The sequence below is a fragment of the Sarcophilus harrisii genome, chromosome 5 (assembly GCF_902635505.1).
Source record: "Sarcophilus harrisii chromosome 5, mSarHar1.11, whole genome shotgun sequence".
Lineage (NCBI taxonomy): Eukaryota > Metazoa > Chordata > Mammalia > Dasyuromorphia > Dasyuridae > Sarcophilus > Sarcophilus harrisii.
Window position 1 is genome coordinate 22,046,547 of NC_045430.1, and position 27,888 is coordinate 22,074,434.

General features: G+C 38.0%; 1 protein-coding gene across 1 annotated transcript in view; it reads right to left on the reverse strand.

The window, feature by feature from the left end:
* STAB2 (stabilin 2) overlaps window positions 1–27,888 on the reverse strand; it is a 156,738-nt gene that overhangs the window by 20,459 nt on the left and 108,391 nt on the right. Inside the window, exons 45-59 of the mRNA XM_031937828.1 lie at window positions 24,997–25,116; window positions 22,603–22,650; window positions 22,299–22,382; window positions 20,598–20,750; window positions 19,059–19,199; window positions 18,272–18,328; window positions 14,673–14,846; window positions 12,546–12,635; window positions 11,114–11,260; window positions 9,433–9,489; window positions 7,637–7,763; window positions 6,416–6,565; window positions 4,420–4,524; window positions 2,599–2,706; window positions 1,460–1,653 (exon numbers count right to left, since the gene is read on the reverse strand). Of these exons, the coding sequence (XP_031793688.1) occupies window positions 1,460–1,653; window positions 2,599–2,706; window positions 4,420–4,524; window positions 6,416–6,565; window positions 7,637–7,763; window positions 9,433–9,489; window positions 11,114–11,260; window positions 12,546–12,635; window positions 14,673–14,846; window positions 18,272–18,328; window positions 19,059–19,199; window positions 20,598–20,750; window positions 22,299–22,382; window positions 22,603–22,650; window positions 24,997–25,116 (1,755 nt within the window). The remainder of the gene's footprint in view (window positions 1–1,459; window positions 1,654–2,598; window positions 2,707–4,419; window positions 4,525–6,415; window positions 6,566–7,636; window positions 7,764–9,432; window positions 9,490–11,113; window positions 11,261–12,545; window positions 12,636–14,672; window positions 14,847–18,271; window positions 18,329–19,058; window positions 19,200–20,597; window positions 20,751–22,298; window positions 22,383–22,602; window positions 22,651–24,996; window positions 25,117–27,888) is intronic.

Sequence of the window (27,888 nt, forward strand, 5' to 3'; positions counted from 1 at the left end):
AGGGGAATCTTTTATATTCTTTTACAAATTATTTATTTAATATTTTCCCCAGTACATTCAAAACAACTTTTCTTTTATATTTGTTTTTTAAAATTTAGAGTTCTGGGTTCTCTCCCTTATCCCCACCCATGATTCAGAAATCGCTTGTGAAGTTATACAAAACATTCCCATAAAAGTCAAGTTGTGAAAAAAAAACATAGCTCTCCCACCCTAATGAAAATGAAAACCCTCAAGAAAAATTAAATTAAAAAAAAAGGAGAGAGAGAGCTAGAGAGAAAAAGAGAATGCTTCAATCTATACTCAGATATAACCAGTTCCTTCTCTGGGCATGGATGGGAGTTTTCATTACAAATCCTTCAGAGTAGTCGTGGATTATTGTACTACTGAGAATAGCAAAGTCATTTGCAGCTGGTTATTCCAGAACATCATTATTACTTTGTATATGGTACATTTCACTTTGCTTGAGTTCATGGAAGACCTGAACTTTTATATTCTTATCCCAAACCAAGTCTCCAGGCCACTTTCTGGCCACCAGAACTCCATCTTAATTCCCTTCCTAACTTCTTCTCATGAAGACCTTGTATTTTGGCCCTGGAACATATTAGGCTCTGATTGCCCTTGCTCTTCCCTTCATCTTGTTGGAACTTCTGGCTGCCATTTCTAAACCATGTGATTTCATGCCTGCTTTTCCCTTCAGTCTCCTTTTATGGGTTATCTTCCCCATTAGAAGGCAAGGACTGTCCTGGCTTTTGTATCCCCAGTGCTTAGCAGAGTGCCAAGCAGATAGTAGGTGATTTCTCTATCTACCTATCCATCCATCCACCTCTCCATCCATCCACTTATCAACCCATCCATCCATCTCTCCACCCACATATCTATAATCATAGGATGTGAGAGAGTTGGGAAGAGTCCTTGGAATCATAAAAGCCAAATCCATCTTTTATCAAATGAGGAAACTGAGGTCAGAAGAGAATAAAAGTCTTGCTTGATTAATGGATTGGTATGTAGGGATCAAAACGGTTTCAGAGATAAATTCACACATTGGAAAGGCTGCCAAGATTAGTAGATCACAGATTTGGAGATGAAAAGTATATAAGAAATTGTGTAATACAATCCTCTCATTTTGAAAGAAAACTAATGTGCACAATTCTTTGAATATAGGTGAGAGAGAGGGAGAAGGAGAGAGTTCAGAGCAAAAGGATCTAGTAAAATCCAAGTTCAAATCCTCCCTCTGACCCCTTCTGTGATAGTAGGCAAGTACATCTTCTCAGTTATAAATTGTAGAGGAGTTTTCATCTGCTTTGAGGGGAGGAACTAGGAGTTCCTTCCATTGATTAAATCACAATTTGGGATCTGCCTTCTCCCCTCTGCCCTCCACCCCAATAAAACGAGAAGATTCTTTTGACAGTATCTATTCTAAGTATAAAACAACCTAGAATGAATAGGGCAGGAAACTCACCGGACCCGTCATGGTACAAATTGCATGCTCGTGACACCCTCCATTCAGCCCATCCGCACAGGGGTCCACAGCTGTACAGATGTGCCCGTCCCCCTGGTAGCCTTTTTGGCAGCTGCAGGACACTGCCGTGTTCATCTGCGAACACTTGGCAACCTTTGAGCAGCCGCCATTGTTCTGCTTGCAATAATCCACAACTGTAAGATCAAGGACCCAATTAGGTAAGCTGGACTTTGTGCCAGGAGAACAGAAGAGAGGAGAGGGATGATCCAGTCTAGTCCCAATAGTGGACAGTCCCCAGAATTTATCCTTGAATTATTTCTTTTGATGGTTCCATTTTCATTGGGAATTCTACTTTGGGGAAGAAATTCCTAGTATTTCAGAGCTGGCCATGAAAATGCAATTGTGAAATTCTTAGAGAAAACCATCAGCTATTCCTCATTCTTGCTAACCCCATTTATACAATTTTATCCAACGAAGATGGATCCCATTGTTAGTATGTGTGAATCAGTGGGCTGAGTGCCACAGCTGATGAGAGAGTCTCAGAGGAGATAATAAGGCTCATGTCTTGACGTGTGCACAAGCTGGATATGCAAAGACATCACCTTAGTGAGGTCATTGGATCTCTTTGAGAACAAAGGATGAACAGTCAATAACAGCAACAAGTTCTTGGTGAGCCTCCTAGGATATCTCAACTGTCTCAGATGGATATCAAGAACAAGCTGGAAAAGTTTTCCCCTTCCTCAAACTTTCTTTGGGAAAGGGATAAGGCAAGTAAGGCTATCTATGTGAGCTTGGACACATCACTCCGGGGCTGCTATATCTTCCTCCTTCTAGTTTTAAAGCACATGATCTTGAACAAATCATGGCTTCCATGTACCTTGGTTTTCTCATTTGTTAAGTCAAAAAGTTGGACCAATTAACTTTTGAGGTCCTTTTCGGCTTTAAATCTATAATATAATTTTGAAGTAAATTTTGTTTCCTATTCTTGATTTTAGAAGGAGGCAAATGTCTAGGAATAGGACATATAACCCCACTGACTCATAGTTTTCCTCAGGCCTCAAGGAAAGGCAGTTGTTGGCCACATTATTCCATCTTATATCAAGCTACAGATATTAAACAGAAGCACTAGAGAAACTTACCTGTACATGTTATCCCGTCCCCTTCATAATGCAGGTTACACTCACACGAGTTATTCTCTTTACAGGTAGCGTACTTGGAACATGGAGGTGTGCACACGGGAGCCAAAACTGTGAATAAAGTTGATCTATTTATTATCATTAATATATTATTATTTATCATTAAACAAATCACTGTTGATTGTGAGAAATTTGACATGCATTGGACATTCATTGGACATTGGACAAGGATATTTTCTTGTTTTTTAAACCTCTATATGGCATTTTAATGTTTACAAAGCACTTCTACATTTTTTTGGTTATACATATATATTCATTTTTTATATATTTCTCTGAGTCATGTTGGGAGAAAAAAATCAGAACAAAAGGGAAAAACCACAAGAAAAAAACAGAAGAAATGAAAAAAATGAAAATAGTATGTGTTGATCCATAGTCAACTCCATAGTTCTCTCTTTGGATGTGGATGGCATTTTCCATCCAAAATTTATTGGAATTGCCTTGGATCGCTGAATTGCTGAGAGGAACCAAGTCTATCAGAGTCGATCATCACACAATCTTGTTGCTGTGTACAATGTTTTCCTGGTTCTGCTTGCTTCCTTTAGCATCAGTTCATGTAAATCTTTCCAGGCTTTTCTAAAATCAGCTTGTTCATAATTTTTAAAGAACAATAATATTCCATTACTTTCATATGCCATAACTTATTCAGCCATTCCCCAAATGATGGACATCTACTCATTTTTTAATTCTTTGCCCCCCACAAAAGAACTCCTGAATATATTTTCAATGCCAATGCTATATCTGGGGCAGGTAGGTGGTTAAGTGGAGAGAATGTTGGGTCTGGAGTCTGGAAAATCAGGATTCAGATATAGCCTCAGACACTGTGTGACAAAGTTATTTCACTTCTATTGCCTCAGTTTCCTCATCTGTAAAATGTAAAAATATTATAGCACTTTCCTCCTAGTTCTAAAAATCAAATAAGATACTTGTAAAATGCTTAGCACAGTATCTGGAACATAGTAAGAACTACATTATCTAGGCAGGTGCAGGATTGTGATCTGAGGAACATGAAAGTGTTTTATTTCTGGAATCTCTTTCTTTATGCTTCTTTCTATCTCTTATCTAATACCAGATGGTTTTGGATGAAAGTTGACTTTATGATGATCTAAAGCTGGGAGGGGCCAGGAAGATTCCTTATCACCAGCACATCTCTTTCCTCCTCTACAAAGAAAGTCCTTGATATTCTTGCCCACTTCTTTTTTTTTTGTTTGTTTGTTTTCCCCCCACCATATTTTATTATTTTTGTTTTGATTTTTTCAGTTGATTAGGAAATGGATAGATATTTTGATTGGCTTAATATTAAATCTGTAGTATAGAAAGAAATTGGCTCTGGAGTCAGAGGATCTGGATTCCAATTCTACCTCTGATGATTATAACCTGTATATCTTGGATAAGTCACTTAACTCCATTTGCCTTAATTTTCTCATCTTTAAAATAAGGGGGTTTGGGTTAGTCAGAGGCTCTTAACTCGAGATTATGAACTTTAAAAAAATTAAAAAAAACAAAAAGTAACTGTCTTCATATAATTAATTTCTTTTATAATTCTGTGCATATTGTCATATGCATTTAAAAATAAGATTCTGAGAAGTTCTCTGCTATCACAAAAAGAGGCAAACCTCCTTTAGGTCCAAATGCCATTTTTCATATTTTCATGTACAGGAAAGTTTCCAACACCTTCCTCTTCCTCTGTGAGTCTCCCTCGGTAACTGAGCCATAGTAAAGTAGCTTCTCGCACTCTGCATTAGATTGCATTATTTAGGGACTGACCTAGCTGAGTGTCACAGAATCGACCGGTCCAGCCTGTTTCACAGAAGCAATTTCCAGAGCCGGTGATGCCCTCATCACACGTCCCATGTTCTGAGCATTCACAGGCTGCAAAATGAACAAATAAACATACGAATAAATGAATAAGAATCAACAACAAATGTATTTAGTACCTTCTTACATGCTGGGGTACAAAGAAAAGCAAATAAACCAGTTCTGTCCACAAGAAGCCCACAGTCTAATGGGAAAGACAACATATAAATAACAGTATATAAACAAAATGCAGACAAGATAAAATGAAGATCATCTCAGAGAGGAATCCTGAAAATTGTGAACTGGGAAAGTCTCTTGCAGAAGGTGGGACTTGTTTCTTTTTTTTGGGGGGTGGTCAGGCAATTGTAGTTAATGACTTGTCCAAGGTCACACAACTGGTAAATGTTAAGTCTCTGAGACCAGATTTGACTCTAAGGCTGGTAGTCTATCCATTATGCCCCCATTGCTATGGCATTTCAGGGTTTACATAGCAATTTCTTCTTGACTCCATGGTATTGTATCACAAAGTTTTTGTTATTGCTTCTGATGGAGGGAAGGATGCCAAATTTAGTCAAAGAGTCTAAGTTCAAATTCTGTTTCTTGCCACTGGGTAAATCACATCACCTCCTCGTGCCTCAGTTTCCCTACCTGTAAAATGAGGGAGTCAGACTAGAGGTTCTCTCTAAAGTTTCTGGCTCCAAATTCTGGAATCTCTTTCCTTTATTCTAAGTCTTCCAGAATAATTTGATGGAGCCCCTGCTTTGACTGAAGATTCAGTCACTTGGAATGTTGGGAGTGATTTTAGTGAATAGGCAAAAGGGAAAAGACTAAGTTCCCTCTAGAGGAGCAAAACAAAGATTCCACAGGATGAGAAATGGCATTGGGGGGGTGGGAAGGGCTCTGGTCTGCATCATGGGAAAAATACCTAAGAGTTAATGAAGGAACCAAAGTCCCCCCAGAGGCCACCTGTCTAACTCCTCAGTATAGTATCATCAATACATGCTTCTAGGCTTGTTTTATGGTTGTGGAAACTGAGTTTCAGGGAGAAGTGACATAGAATCAGAGATCCAGAACTTAATAGGGGTCCATAAAGGCCATCTGAGATCTAGAAGGTGAAATATTTCTCTAAGGACATGGTGTAGGCATTAGGTTGAAAGAGAACTTAGTGCTCATAGAGTCATGAATCCAGAGCTAGACCTTGGAGAGCCATCTTGTCAGTCAACCTACTCATTTTACAGATGGAGAAACTGAGATCTAGGAGGACTTGACTTACCCAGGCTTATATTGATGAATGACTGAGCTGAAATTTACATTTCACTTCTCTGACCCTAAGTTCAGCATTCTTCCCTTTATTTCACATTTTCTTTTCTCTAGTTCAGTGCCCAACATTTTACATATGAGTAAACTGAGGCTCACTTTTTTGATCACCCCAGAACATTAACTTACAATGCTCTTTAGATAGGAGTCCATTGTGTGAATGACTTTACATACCACCACAGCTTCAGAGGAATTTCAAGCATTCATTAATCACTTAATACATTAGAGGAACACTGAGCCAATAAGCATTTATTAATCACCTACTACTTTAGAGGAACATCAAACCAATAAGCATTTATTAATCACCTGTTACTTTAGAAAAAGAACAAGCATTTATTGATCATCTGCTGCTTTAAAGGAACATTGAGCCAATAAGCATTCATTAATTACTTGCTACTTTAGAGGAACATCAAACCAATAAGCATTTATTAATTATCTGTACTTAGAGGAATGTCAAGCCAATAAGCATTTATTAATCACCTACTAGATGTTGGGCACTGTGCTAAGTTCTGGGGAAATGACCTAAGATAATAACAGATAAAAATCCTCTCATCTTGTAGAACAGACCCAGGGGAGTGTTTGGCCCAGGACACTGGAGCATCATGACTCTGGGGAAGGGATAAAGAGGAACAGACGGCTCACCACTTACATTTACAGTCTGGTCCATATCTTCCAGGCCAACACAGTTCACATGCCGTTCCATTGAACCCAGTATTGCATTTGCACTCTCCATCCCCAAAATATTCGTCGATGCAGACACCCCGGTTATTACATGGGGTCGTGGATCCTCCAGGACAAGCTGAAAGAGATTGAACACAGGTGAATCATCTGGAACATTTCATGGTTGTGAAGTGGGCAGCTAAAAATCTCTCCGGCAATGGAATTAGATAGATGTTAGCTAGAAAGGGCAGTGGACCCAATAGGGAGGTCAGAGGTCCCACAATCTGCCTAGCTTAGGGCTTTTTAACCTTGTGGATCATGAACTCCTTTGGAACTCCAGTGAAGCTTATAAAAACATAGGAGGAATTTTAATGATACAGTAGTTAACGGCATTGGGCATGGAGTCACGAAGGCCTCATTTATTAGGTGTGTGATTCTGGGCAGGTCACTTTACTTCTCTCTGCCTCAGTTTCTTCAACAGTAAAATGCGGATAATAACAGTACCTATCTTACAAGAATATGGTGAGGATCAAAATGAGATATTTGTCAAGGGCTTCATACAGTGCTTGGTATGTAGTAGGTGCTTAATAAATGCTCATTTCCTTCTTTTTCAAAATAATGCTTTTAAGTACATAAAATGAAATATATAAAATTGGGAAGAAAATCAATTATATTGAAATACAGTTTTCAAAATATTTTAAAAGTTTCAAGTTGCAGATCCTAGGCTAAGAATCCCTGCTTAGGTCTTGGTTGGTTCGGTGTGTGAACTTCTAGCAAGGGTCCCTGGTGACTCAGTTTCCTTAATGATCACACAGCAATGGTTACATTTACCATCTTTTTACTTTGCCATTGGTAATAACGATTGAATGATAACCCTCTTGGGCAACAGGAATTGGCAATGCTTTAGGCTCTATTCTAGCTTTTCAGCAGTTCAATTCAGTTCAAATATTCACTAAGTTTCCATTACTTGAGAGTTGTGTTAAATGCTTTTTTTTTTTATTTAATAGCCTTTTATTTACAGGATATATACACGGGTAACTTTACAGCATTAACAATTGCCAAACCTCTTGTTCCAATTGTGTTAAATGCTTGAAGAGATAAAGGGAGACCAAGTCTTTGCTTTCCAAAAATCTTGCAAACTAGCAGGAGAAACACACACACACACACACACACACACACACACACACACACACACACAGCAGGGTCTCACCTTGACAATCTCTCCCAAAGTAGCCCTTACAGCACTTAGGCAGCCTCATAACCATCGTGCACTTCTGCTGGCAGCCTTCCAGGTTCCTCCTGAATGGCAGGTGGTAAAAACACTTCTGCTTCACTCCCTGAAGAGTTTCCGAGCCCCCACGGAAGGCAGAAGACAAGGAAGAAAACCAGATAAGACATTTATCAGTAAAGTGAATGGCACAACACATAGCTGGGGTTCCTCAATTTCTATCTCTGTTACAACTGTCTGGTCAGCAATGATCTCTAGGTGCTATGTGACCATGTACTAGCTCCCTCTCACCTTGCCCCAGGTGAGGATTGCTTCCCTCCCTTTGGAAACCTGAGTTTTGGTATGTTTGGCTGTCATACTAACTCCCTTGTCTGGGAATTTAAGAGAGGGGTGGGTGGGTTGGCAGGTTGGTGGCATTATTATTTTTTTCTCTCTCTATTCCCACGCATTCATTTGCCTGAACACTGATCTAAATATTAATTATTCCACATGAGACCAAGTGTGCATTCACTCAAAATTTTAATTTGGCAGGTGATGTGCCACGGTCAAAGTGTTTCAGATAGCCGAGTCTGAAATGTTATTTTTTTTTTCATACAGTCAGGAAGATCTGAGTTCAAATATGAATTTTTTGTTGCCCTGGACTTAATGCGTGGCTCAGTTTCCTCATCTATCCAATAAAGATAAAAATAGCATCTATGTTATAGAGTTGTTGTGAGGAGTGAGAAAATATTTGAAAAGCACATAGTTCTATACCTGACACATAAATAAATACTTGTTTCATTCCCTCCCCTTCTATCTGATGCTAATTGATTAATTCTCCATCCCAGATGAATATGATTAGCAGAATTTCCTGGGTGACAGTTTCCCAAGATGAATGCAGACATAAAAGTCTCCTTCTTCCAATGTCCAATGAAGCATGATGAGACTCCCTACCTCCCTACAATATAATTAAAAAGGAACAAAGAATATTCATACAAGGATGGGAAACCCAGATTTCCCATAACATCATAGATATGCCATTGGTTTTGGAGCCTGAGGTTCCAGGTTCAAATCTTGCCTCTGCCACTACCAGTGTAACCATGGGCAAGACACTTCAACTATCTGTTTCTGTTTCCTTAAGTGGTTTGAAGCTGATGAGCTAAGTGGTTTAGCATTATATTTATGATCTTGTTTATGCTCAACATTTCCTTGTGTCTGTCTGAATGTCTCTCTCTCCATCCCTCTTTTCCTTTCTCTGTCACTTCCTCTCTCATATGCACATTATGAGACGGTGACAGGTCAGCTTCAAAATCACTAACAGCCTCCCTTCTGCTAGTTTCCTCATTAGAAACCCTGCAAGCAGCGCTTGTCCTGGCTGGTGAGATGGAATTGCCTGTCATTGTATCTGTTGCCTGTAAAGAGCCATCTTCTCTGCTATGCTGATTGGCTCCCTGACATCCCCACCTGCTGGGTTGCTATCTCTCTCTGTCTCTTTCCTCCTTTCTTCCCTCCCTTCCTCCATCTCTCTTCCTTCTTTCTTTCCCTCCCCTTATCCCCTTCTCTCTGTTTCATTCTATCCATCTCTCTGTCTCTGTCTGTCTGTCTCTCCCCTTCTATCTCATAGGAATATATTTAAAAACATTGTATATGTATAATCTGTATCACATGGCTTGCTGTCTTGGGGAGGGGGGGAGAACATGAAGTCTTCCAAAAATGTTGAAATTTATTCTTTACTTGTATTTGGAAAAATAAAATACTATAGGGAAAAAAAGATTCAACTGTAGCATTTTGACAGTTACCTTTGGCTTACTCCATGTTGGGCAGCGAGGAATGTTGTAGCAGCTCCCACACTCTCCCTGACAGACAAAAAGACATTTATTTTTAAAGGTCATATTAGAAAATATGGGACATTTCTATGGCTAATACTTTGTTGATCTGATCAAGAACCTCTATTATGTGGTAGTTTAGAGAAGGAATTAAAAAACACAAGAAATTTGCCATTTTCATGGAGAAAATGGTATAAGGTACTTTTGCCTGGTTACTGAGAGACCAAAATGCCTTTTTATAAAAAGATGATCTCACATATTTACTGTTCCCCGGCCACAAGCCAGAGAGAACTAATACAGTGAGATTTTACACTCTCTAATTGCTCCTTCCTTTCACTTTTTGTCGCTTTAATTTTCACTCTTATGGATGTGGCCTCAGTTCACCTACTTGCTATATTTCAATACCTCCTCTTGTTCATGTCTCTCCCATTAGAAAGGAAATTCCTTGAGGGTCTGGGCTATTTCCTTGTTTTGTTCCTTTTGCTCTGTTTCTCCCTTTCTCTGTCTCCCTGTGCCTGTCTCTCTCCCATTCTGTATCTCTCTGTCTCTGTCTCTCTCTTTGTCTGTTTCTCTCTGTTTCTCTATCTCTCTCCCCCTTCTGTATCCCTGTCTCTGTGTCTCTGTTTTTCTCTCTCTCTCCCTCTCTCTGTCTCTCTCTCTCTCTCCTTCTCTCTCCCTTTTTCTCCCCATCTTCCCCAGCACTTAGCAAAGTGTCTGGCACATAGTTAGGACTTAAAAGTTTGTTGATTGATTGTCCTTTTCAGCTTTCTAGTTCTGTTTTCTAGTTCTAGTTTTTCACATGTAGCGATGATTGCTAAGCTAAAGTTCTTCTCCTCCTCCTGTCTCCTCTCAGATCACTAGGCTATGGTCCTGAGGGTCTATATGTGTGATCTTTAATCCTGGGATCTAGATGAGTGACACACACTATCAGTGTGCACCAGAAGCAGTCTTCTATATTCGTCCCCTCCATCCACTCTAATATTCAGTCACACTGGCCCGCTTTCTATTCCTTGAACATGACATACTACCACATACTTTTGCACTGACCATTCCCCGTGACTGAAATGCCATCCCTCCTTACTACTCCTTCCTAGAATCCCTAGTTTTATGTTTCAGCTCAAATGTCACTTTCTACAGGAGACTTTTCCCAGTCATCCCACTTGCAACAATCTTTCCCTTTTGGGCATAATGAGGACATTTTCCCTAAAAAACATCTTGTATATCTATTTTCCATTAGGATGGAAGCTCCTTGAGGATTAAGAATTTGTTTTTGCTTTTCCTTTGTATCCCAAGTAAAAACCAGATAAATTCTTGTTAATTGGTTGAGGTACATTTTGGCTCTTCCATAAGAACATGAGCTCCACGAGGGCAAGAACTTTTAAAACAAAATCCCTAGGGCTTAGTCCAGTATTTGGCTATACATAGTAAGTGCTCAAAAAACTCCTTGTTGATTGAATGACATCACCATTAAATCACTACCTACTCCCAGACCCATGTCTGAATAGATTGACTGCAAAACCAACCCAAAGACCAACCCAAAAGGCTTTTACATTAGCCACATTGCAGATCATAGGCCATAGACCACAGTCATTGTCTAGAAGCCAGCCTAGCATCAAAACAACAGGGGATGGGGCAGGACAATTTTAGGACTGACCGAGACATTGAAGGTAACGAAACTGTCACAGCGGCCCCCGAAGCTGGGGTTAATCAGCATGCAGTCAATCCCATACGCAATGCCGCTATCAAACTCGAGCTGCCGCTGGACAATCCGGCACTTCTGATCATTCAGAAAGAGGTCACCCTAAGAGAGAGAGAGAAAGGGGAGAATGCCAGTGAGTCAATCCACAAGCCCTCCCAAGACTTTATCTCCATCCCAGGCTGTGACAACTAGTGGAGCAACTCAACCAGCTTCCACTAACGTCCTTCTTGATGCTTTATTGTGAAGGAGGTGACCTTGGATGTTTAAAAGCTATGGCAGCAGAGCCCATGATCTGACAGGTCCCATCAAGATAAAGAAGATCTGAGTACAGGTTTGGACCACATGGCTTTTGATCTAGAGTTAAAAGGGTCATCAGATTCTGCTTTGTTATTTAATGCATCAGGAAACTGAAATTCTGAGTGATTTGCTCAAGCTTTTACAGCTTGGTAGTATCTCAGGTGATATTTGAACACGGATCTTCTTGACTGGACTCTTAATTCTAGGGTTCATTTCAGTGAACACTCATTCCACCTCTTCAGGACCAGAAGGCTGATCGTGAAGTGATGACATTCTGGGCCAATGGACACTGTTAATAAAGTATGATTAAGTTGTGATATTAGGAAGATTTGAGTTCAAATCCTGTCTCAGACACTCAATAGCTATATGACCTGGAACAAATCCCAAAAACTAATTGTAAAATGGGGATAATTATAGCACCTATTTCTCAGGATGTGAGACTCAAATGGGATAATATTGGAAAAATCTTAGTGCTATAGAAATGCTGGCTATATTATTCTTATTGATAATAAATTATAATGGACAATATTGTCAAGTGACAATAACAGAATAATAGTAGTATGGACATAGTAGCCATAGTGACACAATCTTTTATTTTGTGAATTTGAAGAAGTTCAGTGAAAAGAAGGCTCGATTTGAAATCACAAGATCCCTATACTACCAACGTGACATCTAGGGCAGCTAGATCGCTGGGCCTGGAGTCAGGAAGACTCATTTTTCTGAGTTCAAATGTGGCTTCAGACACTTACTAGCTGTGTGACTGCTGAGCAAGCCACTTAACCCTGTTTGCCTTAGTTTCCTCACTTGTAAAATGAGCTGGAGCAGGAAATGGTCAACTACTCCAGTATCTCTGCCGAGAAAACTTTACATGGGTCAGGAAGAGTTAGATATGACTGAAATGACCGAACAGCAACAATAAACTATGTAACTTTAGGCAAACTAATTTATCTTTTTGGCTCTTACTTAAATTAATTATAAAACGATGGGGTTGTTGTTGATGACATTTGAGGTTCCTTGCAGCTTGAAATCCATGTTCCTATGACCCCATAGACCTGTTTCCATCATCCCAGCCCTTCTGGAGAATACTTACAATGTTGTTCTCATCACCACATCTCACATTGAGTTCAGAACCTTGTAATGTCTTCCGGGATGCAACACTGGGCAAATCCACTGCCAAGATCTGGGAGAGAGAAATAATTTATATCAATTAGTTAATATAAATTAATTTATTAATTACCATTAATATAGCATTATTAATTAATATAGCATTAATTAACACCTAGTGTCCTGAAGAATTCTAGGATACTTGGAAAACATACCATGTTCTTGGGTTCCCTTTCCCAAAAATTTCCCCAAAATTAACACTTTCAGTTAGATGCTGGATGTTAAAAGGAAGTATAATTTGAAAACTAGGACAGTGAAAAAAGACTCTCTGGATAGATTTGACTTTCAGGATGGGTTTAGAACAAAACCATGGGAAAATAAGGTGGTCAAGGTAATGGCTCATCTAGCCATGTGGTTCTACCAACAGGATGTTTTCTTTTTATCTTTGAGCTTCCAGCAAACATTAAGCACTTAATTAATGCTTGTTGATTGACTGATTGATAATATGGATGAAATTGTCAGTAGAATCACAGTAATTTTGATCATTTCCTCTTCCTGTGAGAATACCTTTCCCACATCTCTGCTTTGGGGAAATTCTAGGGCTTCTTCAAGAATCAGTTCAGAACTGCTCCTCCAACTTTCTGCTGGAAGTGACTTTTCTCATCTTGGAACTCCCCAAGTACTATTTATATTTTTTTGAGGTGACTGTGTAGCACAGTAGATAGAATTTGGAGTCAGGAAAACCTGAGTTCAAATCTTGCCTCCTATAGTTACTAGCCTTGTGATCTTGGGCAACTATGGTGCACCACAATGCACAGGGCACCAGAACTGGAGTCAGGATGACCCAAATTCAGTTCAAATCCAGCTTCAGACATTCACTAGCTATGTGACTCTGGCTACTTAACTTCTGTTTGCCTCAGTTTCCTCATCTGTAGAATGGGAATGATAATAATACCTCTCTCCCATGATTGATTAAATAAGGTAATAATTCTAAAGTGCTTAGCACAATGTCTGGCACACTGGAAGCGCTATATAAAATTGCTACACAACACAGTTCCACACACATACACATATGTAACATATAGCCATACTATCAAAGTGCTATTATTATTTGAAATAATATCAGATAAAGTACTTTGTAAATGTTAAAGTGCTAGACAAATATTAACTAGTATTGTTCTCTGCAATTGATCATATTTTTACATTCTACTTTGAATATGCAAAAAAAAAATGAAACTTTGGGACAGCTAAATGGTACAATGGATAGATCACCGACTCTGGAGTCAGGAAGACCTGAATTCAAATTCATTAATACTTATTAGTTGCATGACTCTGGGCAAGTCATTTAACCCTAACTCCCTCACCAAAAAAAGATTAAAAAAATGAGACTTCACTTGACTTCAATACATCAATAAGCATTTCTTCAAACTTCATATACCAGATCCTGTGCTAAGTGTTGGGATTACAAAGAAGGGAAAAAAATCAGTCTATACCCTCATTTCTTTTTCTTTTTTTTTCTTTTTTTCTTTTAATAGCTTTTTATTTACAAGTTATATGCATGGGTATTGACAGCATTGACAATTGTCAAACCTTTTGTTCCAATTTTTCCCCTCCTTCCCCCCACCCCCTCCCCTAGATGGCAGGATGACTGATACATGTTAAATATATTAGAGGATAAATTTAATACAAAATAAGTGTACATGTCCAAACCATTATTTTGCTGTACAAAAAGAATCGGACTCTGAAATATTGTACAGTTAGTCTGTGAAGGAAATTAAAAATGCAGTCTGCCCTCATTTCTAATGGGGAATACAACATGCAATCTAAGACATATATAGGCTAACGTGGAGGGAATCTCAGAGGAGGATCTTCTTTGCCCACCAGGATCTGATATTCTACAGAAGTAGGATTGGGATAGAGTTGGTACACAGATAAGCAGATACAAAGGAAGTCAAAGATGGAGAGGATGCTAAGAAATGACCGGGCTATATCCCAGAAAACACCAACTTTGTTTACAAATATGGATGGTTTTACTTCAGGCCCAGAAAAGTATTGGTCCTTGGAAATACTCCTGAGTATTTCCAACAGTGGGGCCCTTCCTTGGAGATTTTACCTTGGAATCTCTGATGATATGGAACTTGAGGTATTGCTTTAGTTTATCCTTGTCTTTGCCAAACAGGAAATCTTGTTGTTCCTGGGGAAGATCTTTCAGAGCTTTGTCCGTGGGCCAGAACAGGGTTACGGGTTTGTGGACGGGGTCATTGATAAAACTTAGCAAACCAGTGTCCTGAAACACACAGTAAATCAGCTTTAGAAATCCAGCCACAAAGCAAAGTGAGGAAGGAAGAAACAGTTCAGAGCCTGAGTGAAAATCTCAGCACCCTCTTTCTTCACAACTTTTAGAGGTTTGCTTGGAACCCTATAGGCCAATTTGTGATGTTGCTCAGATTGTGTCCTCCCCAATCTACACTGTCTTAGAACTCTGAGGGCATGAACCACAAAGGAAATCAAGACAGAAGGAAAGCTCGCCCCAACATGCAAAACTATCGGTAGCAGCAAGTCTTATGGTATCAAACAAAGGAGATTCCCACCGTTGTTTGTCAACAGGAGTGCATGAAGCATTTAAATGGGAAGTGATCATTAATGGGAAGCATTCAGGAAGCCTTGAATGACCTGCTGCAGAGTGAGAAAGATGATTCACATAATGACCATAATAAGGTTAAGGAAAATGTCAGCAAAGTACTTTGATTAGTGCAGTGAAAACTTTACTTTGATGAATTGTTGGGGAAGCACATCTCCCTCCTGTTAGCAGAGAAGTAGTAGATTATAGGTGCTGAATGAGACATGCTTTATAAGAGATGGCCAATGTATTCATTTGTTTTATTTAACCACTTTGAAGGAAGATTTTGGTGGTTGTGCTCCGAATGGTGTGTATCAATACAAAGTGAAAAGTGTTGTTGAAAAAAAAATCAATACAATATTTAAGAATTCTTTTTAAAAAGAGGACATAATAAAATACTTGGGAGTCTATCTGCCAAAACAAACTGAAGAACTATATAAACACAACTGTAAAATATTTCTCACACAAAATCAGATCTAAACAATTGGAAAAAATATAAATTGTTCATGGGTAGGCTGAACCAATATGATAAAAATGACAATTCTACCTAAATCAATCTATTTATTCAGTTTCATACTAATTAAACTATCAAAAATTATAGAACTAGAAAAAATAGTAACAAAATTCAGTTGAAAGAACAAAAGTTCAAGGCTATCAAGAGAATCAATGAAAACAAAATCACAAAAGGTGGTTGTCTAGTCATACTGGATCTCAGAGTGTACCAGAAAGCTATAATTATCAAAACAACCTGAAACTAGCTAAGAAACAGAGTGGTGAATCAGTGGAATAGATGAGGTACAGCATGTATTGTAGCAAACGACCATAGTAATCTAGTATATGGTAAATTCAAAGTTCTAAGCTTCTGGAAAAAAAACACCTCATTATTTCATAAAAACTGCTGGAAAAATTGGGAACTAGTATGGCAGAAACCAGGTATAGACCAACATCTCACACATATACCATGATGAAGTCAAATTAAGAAAGCATGGAATAGTTAATTTGTCAGATTTATGGATAAAGGAAGAATTCAGGATCAAAGAAAATATAGAAAATATAACAAAATGTAAATAATTTTGATTATATAAAATTAAAAAGTTTTGTACAAACAAAATTATAAGGAGAGCAGAAAACTGGGGGAAAGACCTCATTTCTCAAATATAGAGAGAACTAAATCCCCTTTGTAACAATAAAAGCCATTTCCCAATTGATTTGAACAAGCAGTTTTCAAAGAAACAAAGTTATCTATCATCATGTGAAAAAATGCTTTAAATTACTATTGATTAAAGAAATGCAAATTAAAACAATTCTGAGATATTGTCTCACACTTATCATTGAGTAATATGACAAAAAAGGAAAATGTTGGATGTTGGAGGGATTGTGGGAAAACTGGGACCCTAATGCATTCTGGAAAGCAATTTGGAACTATGTCCAAAGGGCTATAAAACCACAATATTCTTTGATCCAACAATAACACAACTAGTTCTATATCCCAAAGACATTCCCCCACAAGGGAAAAGGACCTATTTGTACAAAAGTGTTTCTTAAAACTCTTTTTTCGCAGTGGCTAAGAATTGGAAATTGAAGGGATGCCTATCAATTTGACAGTGGTTAAACATGCCATGAGCTTGTGATTGTAAATGGAATATTATCTCATTTTAAGAAATGACAAGCAGCATGATTTCAGAAAAACCTGGAAAGACTTACATTAATTGATATATAGTGAAGAGAACAGAATCAGGAAAATGTTGTATATAGTCATAGCAATATTGTTTAATGAAGACCTGTAAATGACTTAACTATTCTCAACAATACAATGATTGAAGGCAACTCCAAAGGACCAATGATTAAGTACATTATCCACTTTCAAAGGAAGAACAGATATTGTTTCAATACAGACTGATGCATGCTATTTTTCTTTTTCTTTTCATTCTTTTTTATTTGAGTCTTCTTGTACAAAATCACTAATATAGAAAAGTTTTAAATAATTGCACATTTATAGACTATATCTTATTGCTTACCATCTCGGGAAGGAGGGAAAAAATGTGGATTTAAAACTTTAAATAAAACTTTTAAAAATTAAAAAAAGAGCACATCAAGTAGCAGAGTACAATGGAAGGAGAACTGATTTCAGAATCAGAAGCCCTGGGTTCAATTTTCACCTTTAATACTTGCTCCCTGTGTTCCTTTAGACAAGTCACTACCCAAGCCTCAGTTTCTGCCACCATAGAATAAGGAGGTTGGACAAGATGAACTCTCAAGTCCAGTCTAAATCTGTGACCCTGTGATCACTTTCCCACCCTGGGACCATCTGTTGGACAAAGGAGTTGAACTAGATGATCTCTAGATATAGGATTCCGAATAAGCTAGATTATCGCTCACAAGATGCCAGCCAGAATGGTTGGTAGCAGAATGGTACCATTCCATACAAGAATCAGAGAAAGGGAATAGAATCTTCAGCCTCAAGAAGAAGGGTAAAAGGATTTGATGAATTTCTTCAACTCTTTAAAGACTGCCATGAAGAAAAGGAATGAGAGTTCTGACCATGAGAAAAGAGAACTAGCATGATAGTAGTAAGTTACAGGGAGGTAGATTTCCTGTCAATATGAGGAAGCAATTTCCCCCAAATTAAAGCTATCTAGAATAAAATGATCTACCTCATGTGGTAGTAAGCTCCCTATCACTGGAATCTTTAACTAGAAGCTAGATGATTAGAAGTGTTATAGGTAAGTAAAGGATTCATGTTTCAGATAATAATGGAGGTCCCTTCCTACCCTCATCCCTTCACTATACATAGAACCCCAAGAGACTATAGAGTTTTGCTGAATTTAGGATGAATTTTATGAATTCAGAGTTGGATGAAGACTCAGGGATCATTTAGCCCAAATTCTTTCATTTGAGAGATGAGAGAAATCGAAGAACCAGCAGGTTTAAATACTTGTCAGGGATCTCACGAGCAGTAAGCAACGGAGACAATATGAGCTTGTCTTCCAGAATGTCTGCCTTTCTCGACACAGGCCTGGAAAAATAGAGCAATCCTGGAAAAAAAAACACCTCTAAGCATTTAGGTCTCCTTTTCTGTCCTCAGTTCTTACCTGGAGCATGCTGGCGAACTTCAGGTACCCCTGTTGAACTGCCACTGAGATGATATCCTACAAAGAAACAAATATTTTATGTTTTCTCTCATTTGTCCAAGAATTAAATTATTTGATGGTTATTTGAGGTTCTAAAACTCAATTTGGCAGTCAACAAATACTTATTAAACACCTAATGGGTGACTTATGGTGTGCTCTGAGGATATAAATAAAAAGTATAATATATGCTTAACATATAATAATAATATGCTTAATTAAGAGTAGATGTTTAATAAATGCTTGTTGAATAAATGAAGAAATCTGCATAAAAGTCATCCCTCCCCTTCTTAGTGGAAAGTAAGCTCCTTGAGAGAGCAAATTGTTTTTCATCTTCTTATTGTATTCCAAGTGTCTAGCACAGTTATTGGCATTTAGTGGCTGATTAATAAATGTTTATTGAGCTGAATTTAATACTAAAATACTTCCCTCTTTGGATTAGAAACATTCTTAACTGAATTTAATCGGATCTCTAGGTTTCAGGCTGCTGTTGTTCAGATGTTTCTGAATCCTTATGATCCCATTTGGGGTTTTCTTAGCAAAGATACTGCCCTGGATTGCCATTTCCTTCTCCAACTCATTTCACAGATGAGGAAACTGAGGCAAACAAGATTAAATGATTTGTCTAATGTCACATAGCCAGTAAGTGTCCGAGGTCAGATTTGAACTGAGGAAGATGAGTTTTCCTGACTCTAAGTCTGGCACTCTATCCAAATTGCCACCTTAGTCCACATTTCAAATTTTTACTCACTGCATTATTCCCAGAGGCATCTTTGCGTATTTCTTGCAATTTTTTTGGCACCAGTATTTGGTCTATGATGTGGATCACTCCGTTGCTACAGATGATATCGCTGGACACTATCTTAGCATTGCCATTTACATAAACCATATCCTGAAATAAATAAAAAAACAAATTTAACAACCAAATCCAAATCAACAACTGGGTATATTGAACCAACTCATGAGCCACAACAAATACTACCACTACTAGTAAGGATGATAAGAGTAGTAGTGGGACTTTAAGATTGGAATAGTAACTTATATTTGAGTTTCTACCAAAAAATCCATAAGACAGTTAGTTTACAATAGGCATTACCACTCCCATTTTATAGATAAGTAAACTGAAGCTGAGAGTTTAAATGACTTGTCCGTTGTTACAAAATTAGTAAATACTAGAAGAATTCAAAGTCATCTGATTTCCAGCCAAGTTTTGATTTAATAATAACAACGATAGGTATTATTATAGCAAACAATTACATAATATTTTAAACTCGGCATTGTTTATATGTATATTATCTCATTTGAACTCTATAATATGTCTGTGAAATGCTATTGTCAGCTCCAGTTTACAAATATAAAAATTTTTTGAGCCGAGAGAGTTTAAATGAGAGGCAATGGGTTGTACTGCTAATGAGTGTCTAAGGAAGGATTTGAATTCAGGTTTTCTTGACTCTTCATTCAAACTCTATCCACTAAAGCATCAGGCAACTGTTCTTCATACACTTATGGGCAAAACAGAGACAAAACTACAGTTAGTGTGACCAAGACTCTGAAATTGAGAGTGCTTCTGTAGCACAGAAACATTGAACCTAACACCTAGAAATCCAGAATTATTCATGGAAATAGGAAACTCTTGGTAGTTCTTTGATTCTAGGTGAGTGCCTCTCTGGCCCAACTCTGTCCCACTGAGCTCCTTCAGTGCAGTTTGCCTGGAGCAGTTATAGCTGATATAGTAACTAATTATAGCTCTGGGACAAAATCAAGAGATCAGTGAGTGATCATATACTAGAAGGAAACTTGGGGACCATCGAGTCCAACTGTACATTTTTGTAGATGAAGAAACTGAAACACAGGGTCAAAAACCTAGTAGCTATCGGAGGCAGGGCTCAAACCTAAGGCTTCTTGATTTCAGATCTATAGATTATATGCTGTTGCCTTCCTTTTTAGTCATTCAAAGTCTTGTTAGCTATTGTTTTAAGTATTTATTATTAAATAATTACTTATTGTTTTAATAAGAAAATGAACTAAACAAGGCAATTTTCATTTGCAGAAAAGCAAAACTATAGTATAATTTAAAAAAATCAATAGTAATAATTGTTTATTAATGATCAGCTCTCTAAGATATTATTCTCTACGGCCATACATGAATCCAGTCTCAGTTGGGCATGGTGTTGAGTTCCATAGGGGACCTGAAGCTCCATCCCATCCATAAGCCAGTGAAACAAGGGGATAAGAGAGTTTGAAAGGAGTAAGACCCTCCCAGGGGGCTGTAGGAGGCTGCTTCTCTTACCTGGGACACATTGATATGGATGGTTTCCCCTTGGAGTGAAGTCATACTTGGAATCAGTTTTAGGTTTTCCAAGAGCAATTTTTGGCAGGCGACTACATGGTATCGAAGGACCTGCGGCATGACGCCCTGGGTGATCCACTCTTTAACCTGTGTCTGAGAATGATGATAACAATAGCAGCCCCGATGATGGTTAGCTTTTACTTCTGTCTTTAAGGTTTGGGAAGTGCTTTACATCTGAAATCACATTTGATCCTTACAACAACCTTAGGAGGCTCTGTTATTGGCTATTATCTCCGTTTTACAGATGAAGAAAAATGGCAGCAGTGAAGTGACTTGCTTAGGACTACAAGCAAATAAGTACCTAAGGTAGAGTTTGCCCTCAGATCTTCCCCACTTCAAATCCAGTACTCCATTCATGGTGTCACCTAGCAGCCAATGTTATTTTTCCTTCATTTTTGAAGGGGACCAGTGACATCATAGGGGTGATATCTTGTTTTATGTGTGAATTGTTCTTAAAGCAAAATTGTACAAAGTCATCAGCTTCCCCCTCTCTTTGTAAGTTATTGAAGTCCAATGGCAAGACAAAAGTCAAGATGACTGATGCTTGGGGTAGACATCCCTCTGACTCACTTTGGGTTTGAGACCCATTAATAACTCTCAACCTGTTTAGCTCACTTGCCAAAATGGTTGTTACTGGGTTGTGAATATGCTGCATGCTATGTTCCTTGGAGCCACAGGTGACAGGTGGGTGAAAGATGAACATTAAAGGTAGACGAGTAACCCTGAAAAGGGCTGGGTAAGCTCTCAGACCAGAGGGGCTAGTACTCCTTGAACCTACCTTGCCAAGCTGCCAATATTGAATCTATCACACACTCACTTATTCTCCTCTACTTTCTTGTATTCTTCCCTTTTTCTCCTTAGTACCCCCCTCAACAAAAGCAAAATGGGCTAGAATAGGGAGCAAGGATCTAATACTATTTTTAACACAAAATATAATAATAATTATTATTATCTAACCTTTGAAAGATGAAAAAAAGATAATAATAAATATAATTCAATGTATCTATTACTTGGCAAGGCATAACTTAGGATCCTGGGATCGCAGATCTTCAGTATCCTATCTACTAAACAATACTAGTTCCTATGTTCCTATCTCTCTAGGTAACATTTATTTCACTCGTAAAGTGAGGGGATTAGACCAGAAGATCTCTGAGGTAGGTCCCTTCCAGCTCTACATTTGTGATTGAAGGTTCATAAAGCCCTTTCCCTCATAGCAAACTGGTGAGGTTGATGGGGAAGTATTATCATCCCCTTTTTATAAGTCAGCAAACTGAGGCTGATGGAGGGGAAGTGATCTGTTCTTGTCTGCCAGCCAGTAATAGTCACTGCTGGATTCAAACCCAAGGACCCTTGACTGCCAAATAAACTACATTGCCTCTTCATCTTAGAATTGTAAGGGATTTTGGCAGTCAAATATTTCATTTTGTTTCACTTTTCAAAATGTCAGCCAGTCCCTGCTTGCACACTTCAAGTGATGGTAAGTTCATTATTTCCCAACACAACTGACTTTGCTGTTGGACAGTCCTAAGTTCCTCCTTCCAAATGTACTTCCTTGTGGCTTTTCAGGCCCTACCTCATTTGTGAGATCAAAGAATTTGAACTATTCCACATTTTAAGCTGCCCCCAGTGTGATTTTCTTACTTGGGATGCATTCTCTAAAGCTTCCTTCCAAGGCACAAAGACAGTAAAGGGACCTGGGCCCATCAGGTCTCGAATGGCATTTTCCTGGCAAAATGAAGAAGAAAATCATCACCATCACCACCACCATCACCACCACCATCCATCACCATCCACCACCATCCATCACCATCCATCACCATCACCATGATTATCATCTAGATAGCTTTTGAGGTCTTTTCTGATCTAGAGAAGCAAGAGATTCATGACAGCCTGGATGGCTCTAGCCTGTGGTCAGATGGCCACATACACACTGAGATTTCCTTACCTGAAGATGAAAGAAGTAGGGGATGGTATCAGTATTTTTGGGAAGTTCCTGTAATCACAAAATGCAATAATGTAATGTGTCTATTGTCTTTGGTATGGACACAAGAATAGCATATTATTGGAGGAAGGGACCAAGCAAACCCTGTTACCCACAATTCACAACATCTTAGCACTCCCTGGAGTCTAGTTAATCTGATCCATGTCTGATCAAGAAACTCCTTATTCAAATCCCAAATCCTTTGATTGGAATATATCTAGTGCTCCAAGTATGGATAGGGTTGAGACTGGAAGGAGCGACTTCATATAGGAAGCTGTCAAACATACCTCTTTAATTTTGTCTTTTTATATAACTTTCATTTTATTTTACCATTTTGGATTAAGAAGCATTAATTTTTCTACCCTCCTCCACATTTCTACCCATCACCCCAATTTAAAAAAGGAGGTTATTTACCTCCTTTTAAGAAATATACATAATTCTGGGGCAGCTAGGTGCTACAGTGGATTGAGCACCAGCCCCGAAGTCAGGAGGACCCGAGTTCAAATCTGACCCCAGACACTTAATACTTCCTAGCTGTGTGACCCTGGGTATGTAAGTCACTTAACCCTTATTACTTCAGCAATTTAAAAAAAAGAAAAAGATATACATAATTCTGACAAACATCTCATTTCTCAAACTATCAAATTTATAAGACTATAAGTCATTTCCAATTTAATAAATAAAGGATATGAACTATCAATTTTCAGATAAAGAAATCAAAGCTATCTACAATCATATGAAAAATGCTCAATCACTGCTGATTAGAGAAGTACAAATTAAAACAACTCACATCTCTCAGATTGGCTAATATGACAGAAAAGGAAAATGAATAATATTGGAGAAGAGGAGGGAAAACTGGAATACTAATGCATCATTGGTAGAATTGTGAACTGATCTAACCATTCTGGAAAGCAATTTGGAACTATGCCCAAAGGTAAATCAAACTGTGCATACCCATTGATCCGGCAATATTACTATTAGATCTGTATCCCAAAGAAATCATAAAAAATGGAAAAGGACCCACATGTACAACAATTTTTATAGCAGCCCTCTTTTTAGTGGCAAAAATTGGAAATGGCAGGGATGCCCAGCAATTGGAGAATGACTGAACGAGTTGTGGTATATGAATATAATGAATACTATTGTGTTATAGGAAATGATGAGCAGGCAGATTTCAGAAAATCCTTGAAAGACTTCAGTGAACTGATACTGGGTAAAGTGAGCAGAACCAAAAAAAAAATTACACATAGTAACAGAAACATTGTGTGATATCAGGATGTTAGACTTAGCTCTTCTCAATGATACGATGATCCAAGAAAATTGCAAGGGGCTCGTGATGGAAAATGCTATCCATCTCTAGAGAAAGAATTATGGAGTCTGATCTCATACTGAAACATACTATTTTCAGTGTGTGTGTGTGTGGTGTGTAATTGTTGTTTCACAACATGTCTAATGTGGTATGTTTAACATGATTGTATGTGTATATTCTATATCAGATTGTTTGCTATCTTGAGGAGGGAGAAAAATTTGGAATTTAAAATCAGAGAAAAGTGAATGTTGAAAACTATTTTTATGTGTAATTAGAAAAATAAAATTATTGAATGGAAAGAGAAATATACACAGTCAAACGAAACAAATTCCCACATTGGCCATGCTCTGAAATAAGTGTTTCATTCTGTGTCTTGATTCCATCCCTCTTTGTCAGGGGGGTGAGTAGCATACTTCATCATCAGTCCTTTGGAATCATGGTTTGTTATATAATAATGTCTTTTTTTTTTTGGCAAGGCAAACAGAATTAAGTGACTTGCCTAGTGATTACCGTCAGATATTTGAGGCTGGATTTGAACTTAGGTCTTCCTAACCCCAGGACTGGTGCTCTAATCCACGGCCACCTAGCTACCCCCTACACATTATCTTGATGGGTTCCATTTACATGACATTACTATATAGCTTTTCTGCATCCTAATATTTTGAGTCTTGCTATAATCTCTTTAGACCAGTTAGTTTCTTCCTCTTTGCTAAGTTTCTGTCCAGGCTTGGTTGTTTAAATGTTACCTTGTCTTAGCTACCTCTCACTTGACTCTGTTCCTGAGGACTTAACTACCCTTTTTCTTATTTCAACTACAGATGGTCTTTTCATGGCACCAATTATCAGGGACATGTTATTATTATGCACGATAATATTAAGTAGGGTTGGGTGGGATATAAATTATATTTAATAAACAATGCTCTAATCAGCTTGTCTATCTCTTTAGCTATTCATTCATTTGTTTATTTGTAAAGACCTAGGAAAAAACTTGGTAAGACTTGCCTTTCCTAACTGCCTTTTTCCTAAGAAATGGGCAATGACTTACTTACCAGATAGATGGGTCCCCGGCAGGTGAATCCATCCCCTTCGTAACCTGGTTTGCAGGTACAAGTCCTTTCGTCTACGCCAGTTTGATTACAGATAGCCAATTCATTGCAGCCACCATTTCTCTAGTGAGATTGCCAATGGAAGAGTAATTCAGTTAGTTTGCTTGATTCAGATATACTTGCAATACAAGCCAGATAATCACTTAATTTTAAATTCATTTGAAAAACCTGAAAAGATGGGGCTCTGGTCTTGCTCATGTTGTGATTTTTCTTTAGAATATAAGCTTTTTCTAAGCAGGGATTTTTTCATTCTTTGTGCTCATATTCCCTGAGCAAAACACCATGCTTAGAACATAGCAAAAACTTTCAAATGCTTATTGATGGACTGATGGATGGATTGCAATAGATTTGGGCTGGTAGGCAGCATTCATCCTGCTTGATTTACAAGTTGGCAGGCTTACCATGACACATCTCTAGCCCCACATGGGCATGTCAAGGGCTGCTGAATTGATGAGCATATTAACTGTTATCATTATAGCTCATAATATATATTTATATTATATCCCATAAAGAGTATAAAGTATGAATACATTATGGTAACATAACATTATAATTATTATTATTTTATACCATCACCTTGCTCTTAACACAAATAGCATTGCATAGTAGAAATAACACAGGTTTTGAAGATAAAGGCCTTTTATTCTTTTTTTTTTTTTTAGATATATTATATATAGGTGCAACTAGGTGGTGCAGTAGATAGAGTACTAGCCTTGAAGTCAGGAGGACCTGAGTTCAAATGTGATCTCAGACACTTAACACTTTCTAGCTGTGTAACCCTGGGCAAGTCACTTAACCCTAATTGCTTCAGCCAATATATAAAACAAATATTTATTTATTTATATCTTTTTTCCTTGTGTGACTTTGGGCAAGTCACTTTATGTGTCTTAGTTTCTTCATCTGGGGAAATGAAGGGGGGCTTGAGTAGATGTCCCCTGGACCCCTTTCTATTCAAAATTGACAATTTCATGAGCAGGATAATTTCTAGTTCATTTCCATTCCCCATCCTGATTCTGAACCACCTCTGGACAAGGGCACCAGAGTCAATGGAGCAGCAGCTTTAGAGGAAGTTAGCATCATGATCAGAAGTCTGTGGGATTTATTGGGTACCCATTGTATGGGACTAAGTGAGTGGGGATGCTGATGACACTAACAAAACCCCAGGTCTGGAGGAAAATAGTATAAATTTCTCAAGTTTACAAAATGTTTTTTTATCAAAACAATTTTTTTTTCAATTGAGTCTCATATCAGAATTGGGAGGTAGGTCCTATTAATAGCAATATGCCCATTTTATAAATGAGAAAACTGAGACTTAGAAATGCTGTTTTCCCCAGTGTTGTAAAATGGAATTTGAATTGAGGCTCTTTATGATTCTATGTCCATGTGTTTTTCTCAGCACTGGATGCCTTGCATCATTGATTACTATCACGAATAAAGTATATAAGGATAAGAGAGTATGGAGTATAGCACAATAAGTAGGGTTAGTCAGAGAAGGAAGAGGTAAGGTAGTTATGAAGACCTACACTAAATCATTCATTTATTCTGAAATATTCTGACTCTAGAGTCATTGTTTTCTCTAGGACTATGGGGAACAAAGTCCTTCATTCATTCATTTGCTTGTTCATTCACTCATTTGTTTGTTCATTTACAGATGTATATGATATATAGATAGATATTATATAGAGATATATGATCATAGGATTATGGATTAGTCCTATATCTATCTATGTATTTGTATATGATATATATGTATATAATATATGTGATATTTATATATATAACAAAATTATGGATTTATGGATTTAGAATTATGGATTTAGACTTGGGCGAGATCTTAGATGTTACCTAGTCCAACCTTCTCATTTTACAGAAGAGGAAACTGAGGTGGAGAGATTTGCCTTTGGATTTCTTCCTTCATCTGAGCTCATCACACTTTGCGCCTCTCTTACGCCCTTTTCATTTTAAAAATTCACCTTCTAGTTCCCCATATACATGTCCTATCACCCCAGTTAAATGGTAAGTACTTTGAGAGAAGAGACCAATTCGTATTTATCTTTGTAACTTAATATATGCATGTTAAAGGGAAGAATGAGATCTGAATTCTGATTCTGGAAGGGACCTCAGAGGGCACCTATTCCAAATCCTTCATTATACAGATGAGGAAACTGAGGCTTGTGAAGTGACTGATCCAAAGTCATAAGTAATAAGTGTCAGGAGAAGGATTCAAAAGATTCAAAGCCAGCTCCTCTGACTGCAGAGTCACTGTGTTTACCAGGACCATTAGAAAGAAAGTATTTTGTACACCCTGAGATGTTTTTTAAATGTGAGTCGTGATTGCTAAGAAAGGTTACTTATTACAAGAGGCAAGAAGACAATCTGCTCCCGAAAACCAGCATGATGAGTGCTGAAATGAGCCAAGAACTGTTAGGATAAACCCGTGGGCCTAGTGCCAGGATCTCTGGCCCTCTCTCATTGCTTTGCTTTGTTCCTGCAGAATGACAACGTGCCCGAGATCATTCTGAGAAGAGGAAGTTGCCAGGTCAAGAGAGGAGAACAATGTAATTCCTCTCCCCAAGAAAGGGCTCCAGTGATAGGAATTCTGGGCTAAATGATTTCCAAAGGCCCTGAGGATTTCAGGTGTTCAGGACTATAAATAAAAAGGATGGGAAGTATTTATAGAACCATTTGGGAGAGATGTTTGCTCCTTGTGCACAGCTTTGTGAATGACTCAGGGGAACTCTGGGGACTGTCCCAGAAAAATAATGGCCTCGACTTTGTCTTTTTGAATAAGAGGCAGTTGGGGGTACACAATTATTTGTCTATAAGCATGTATAA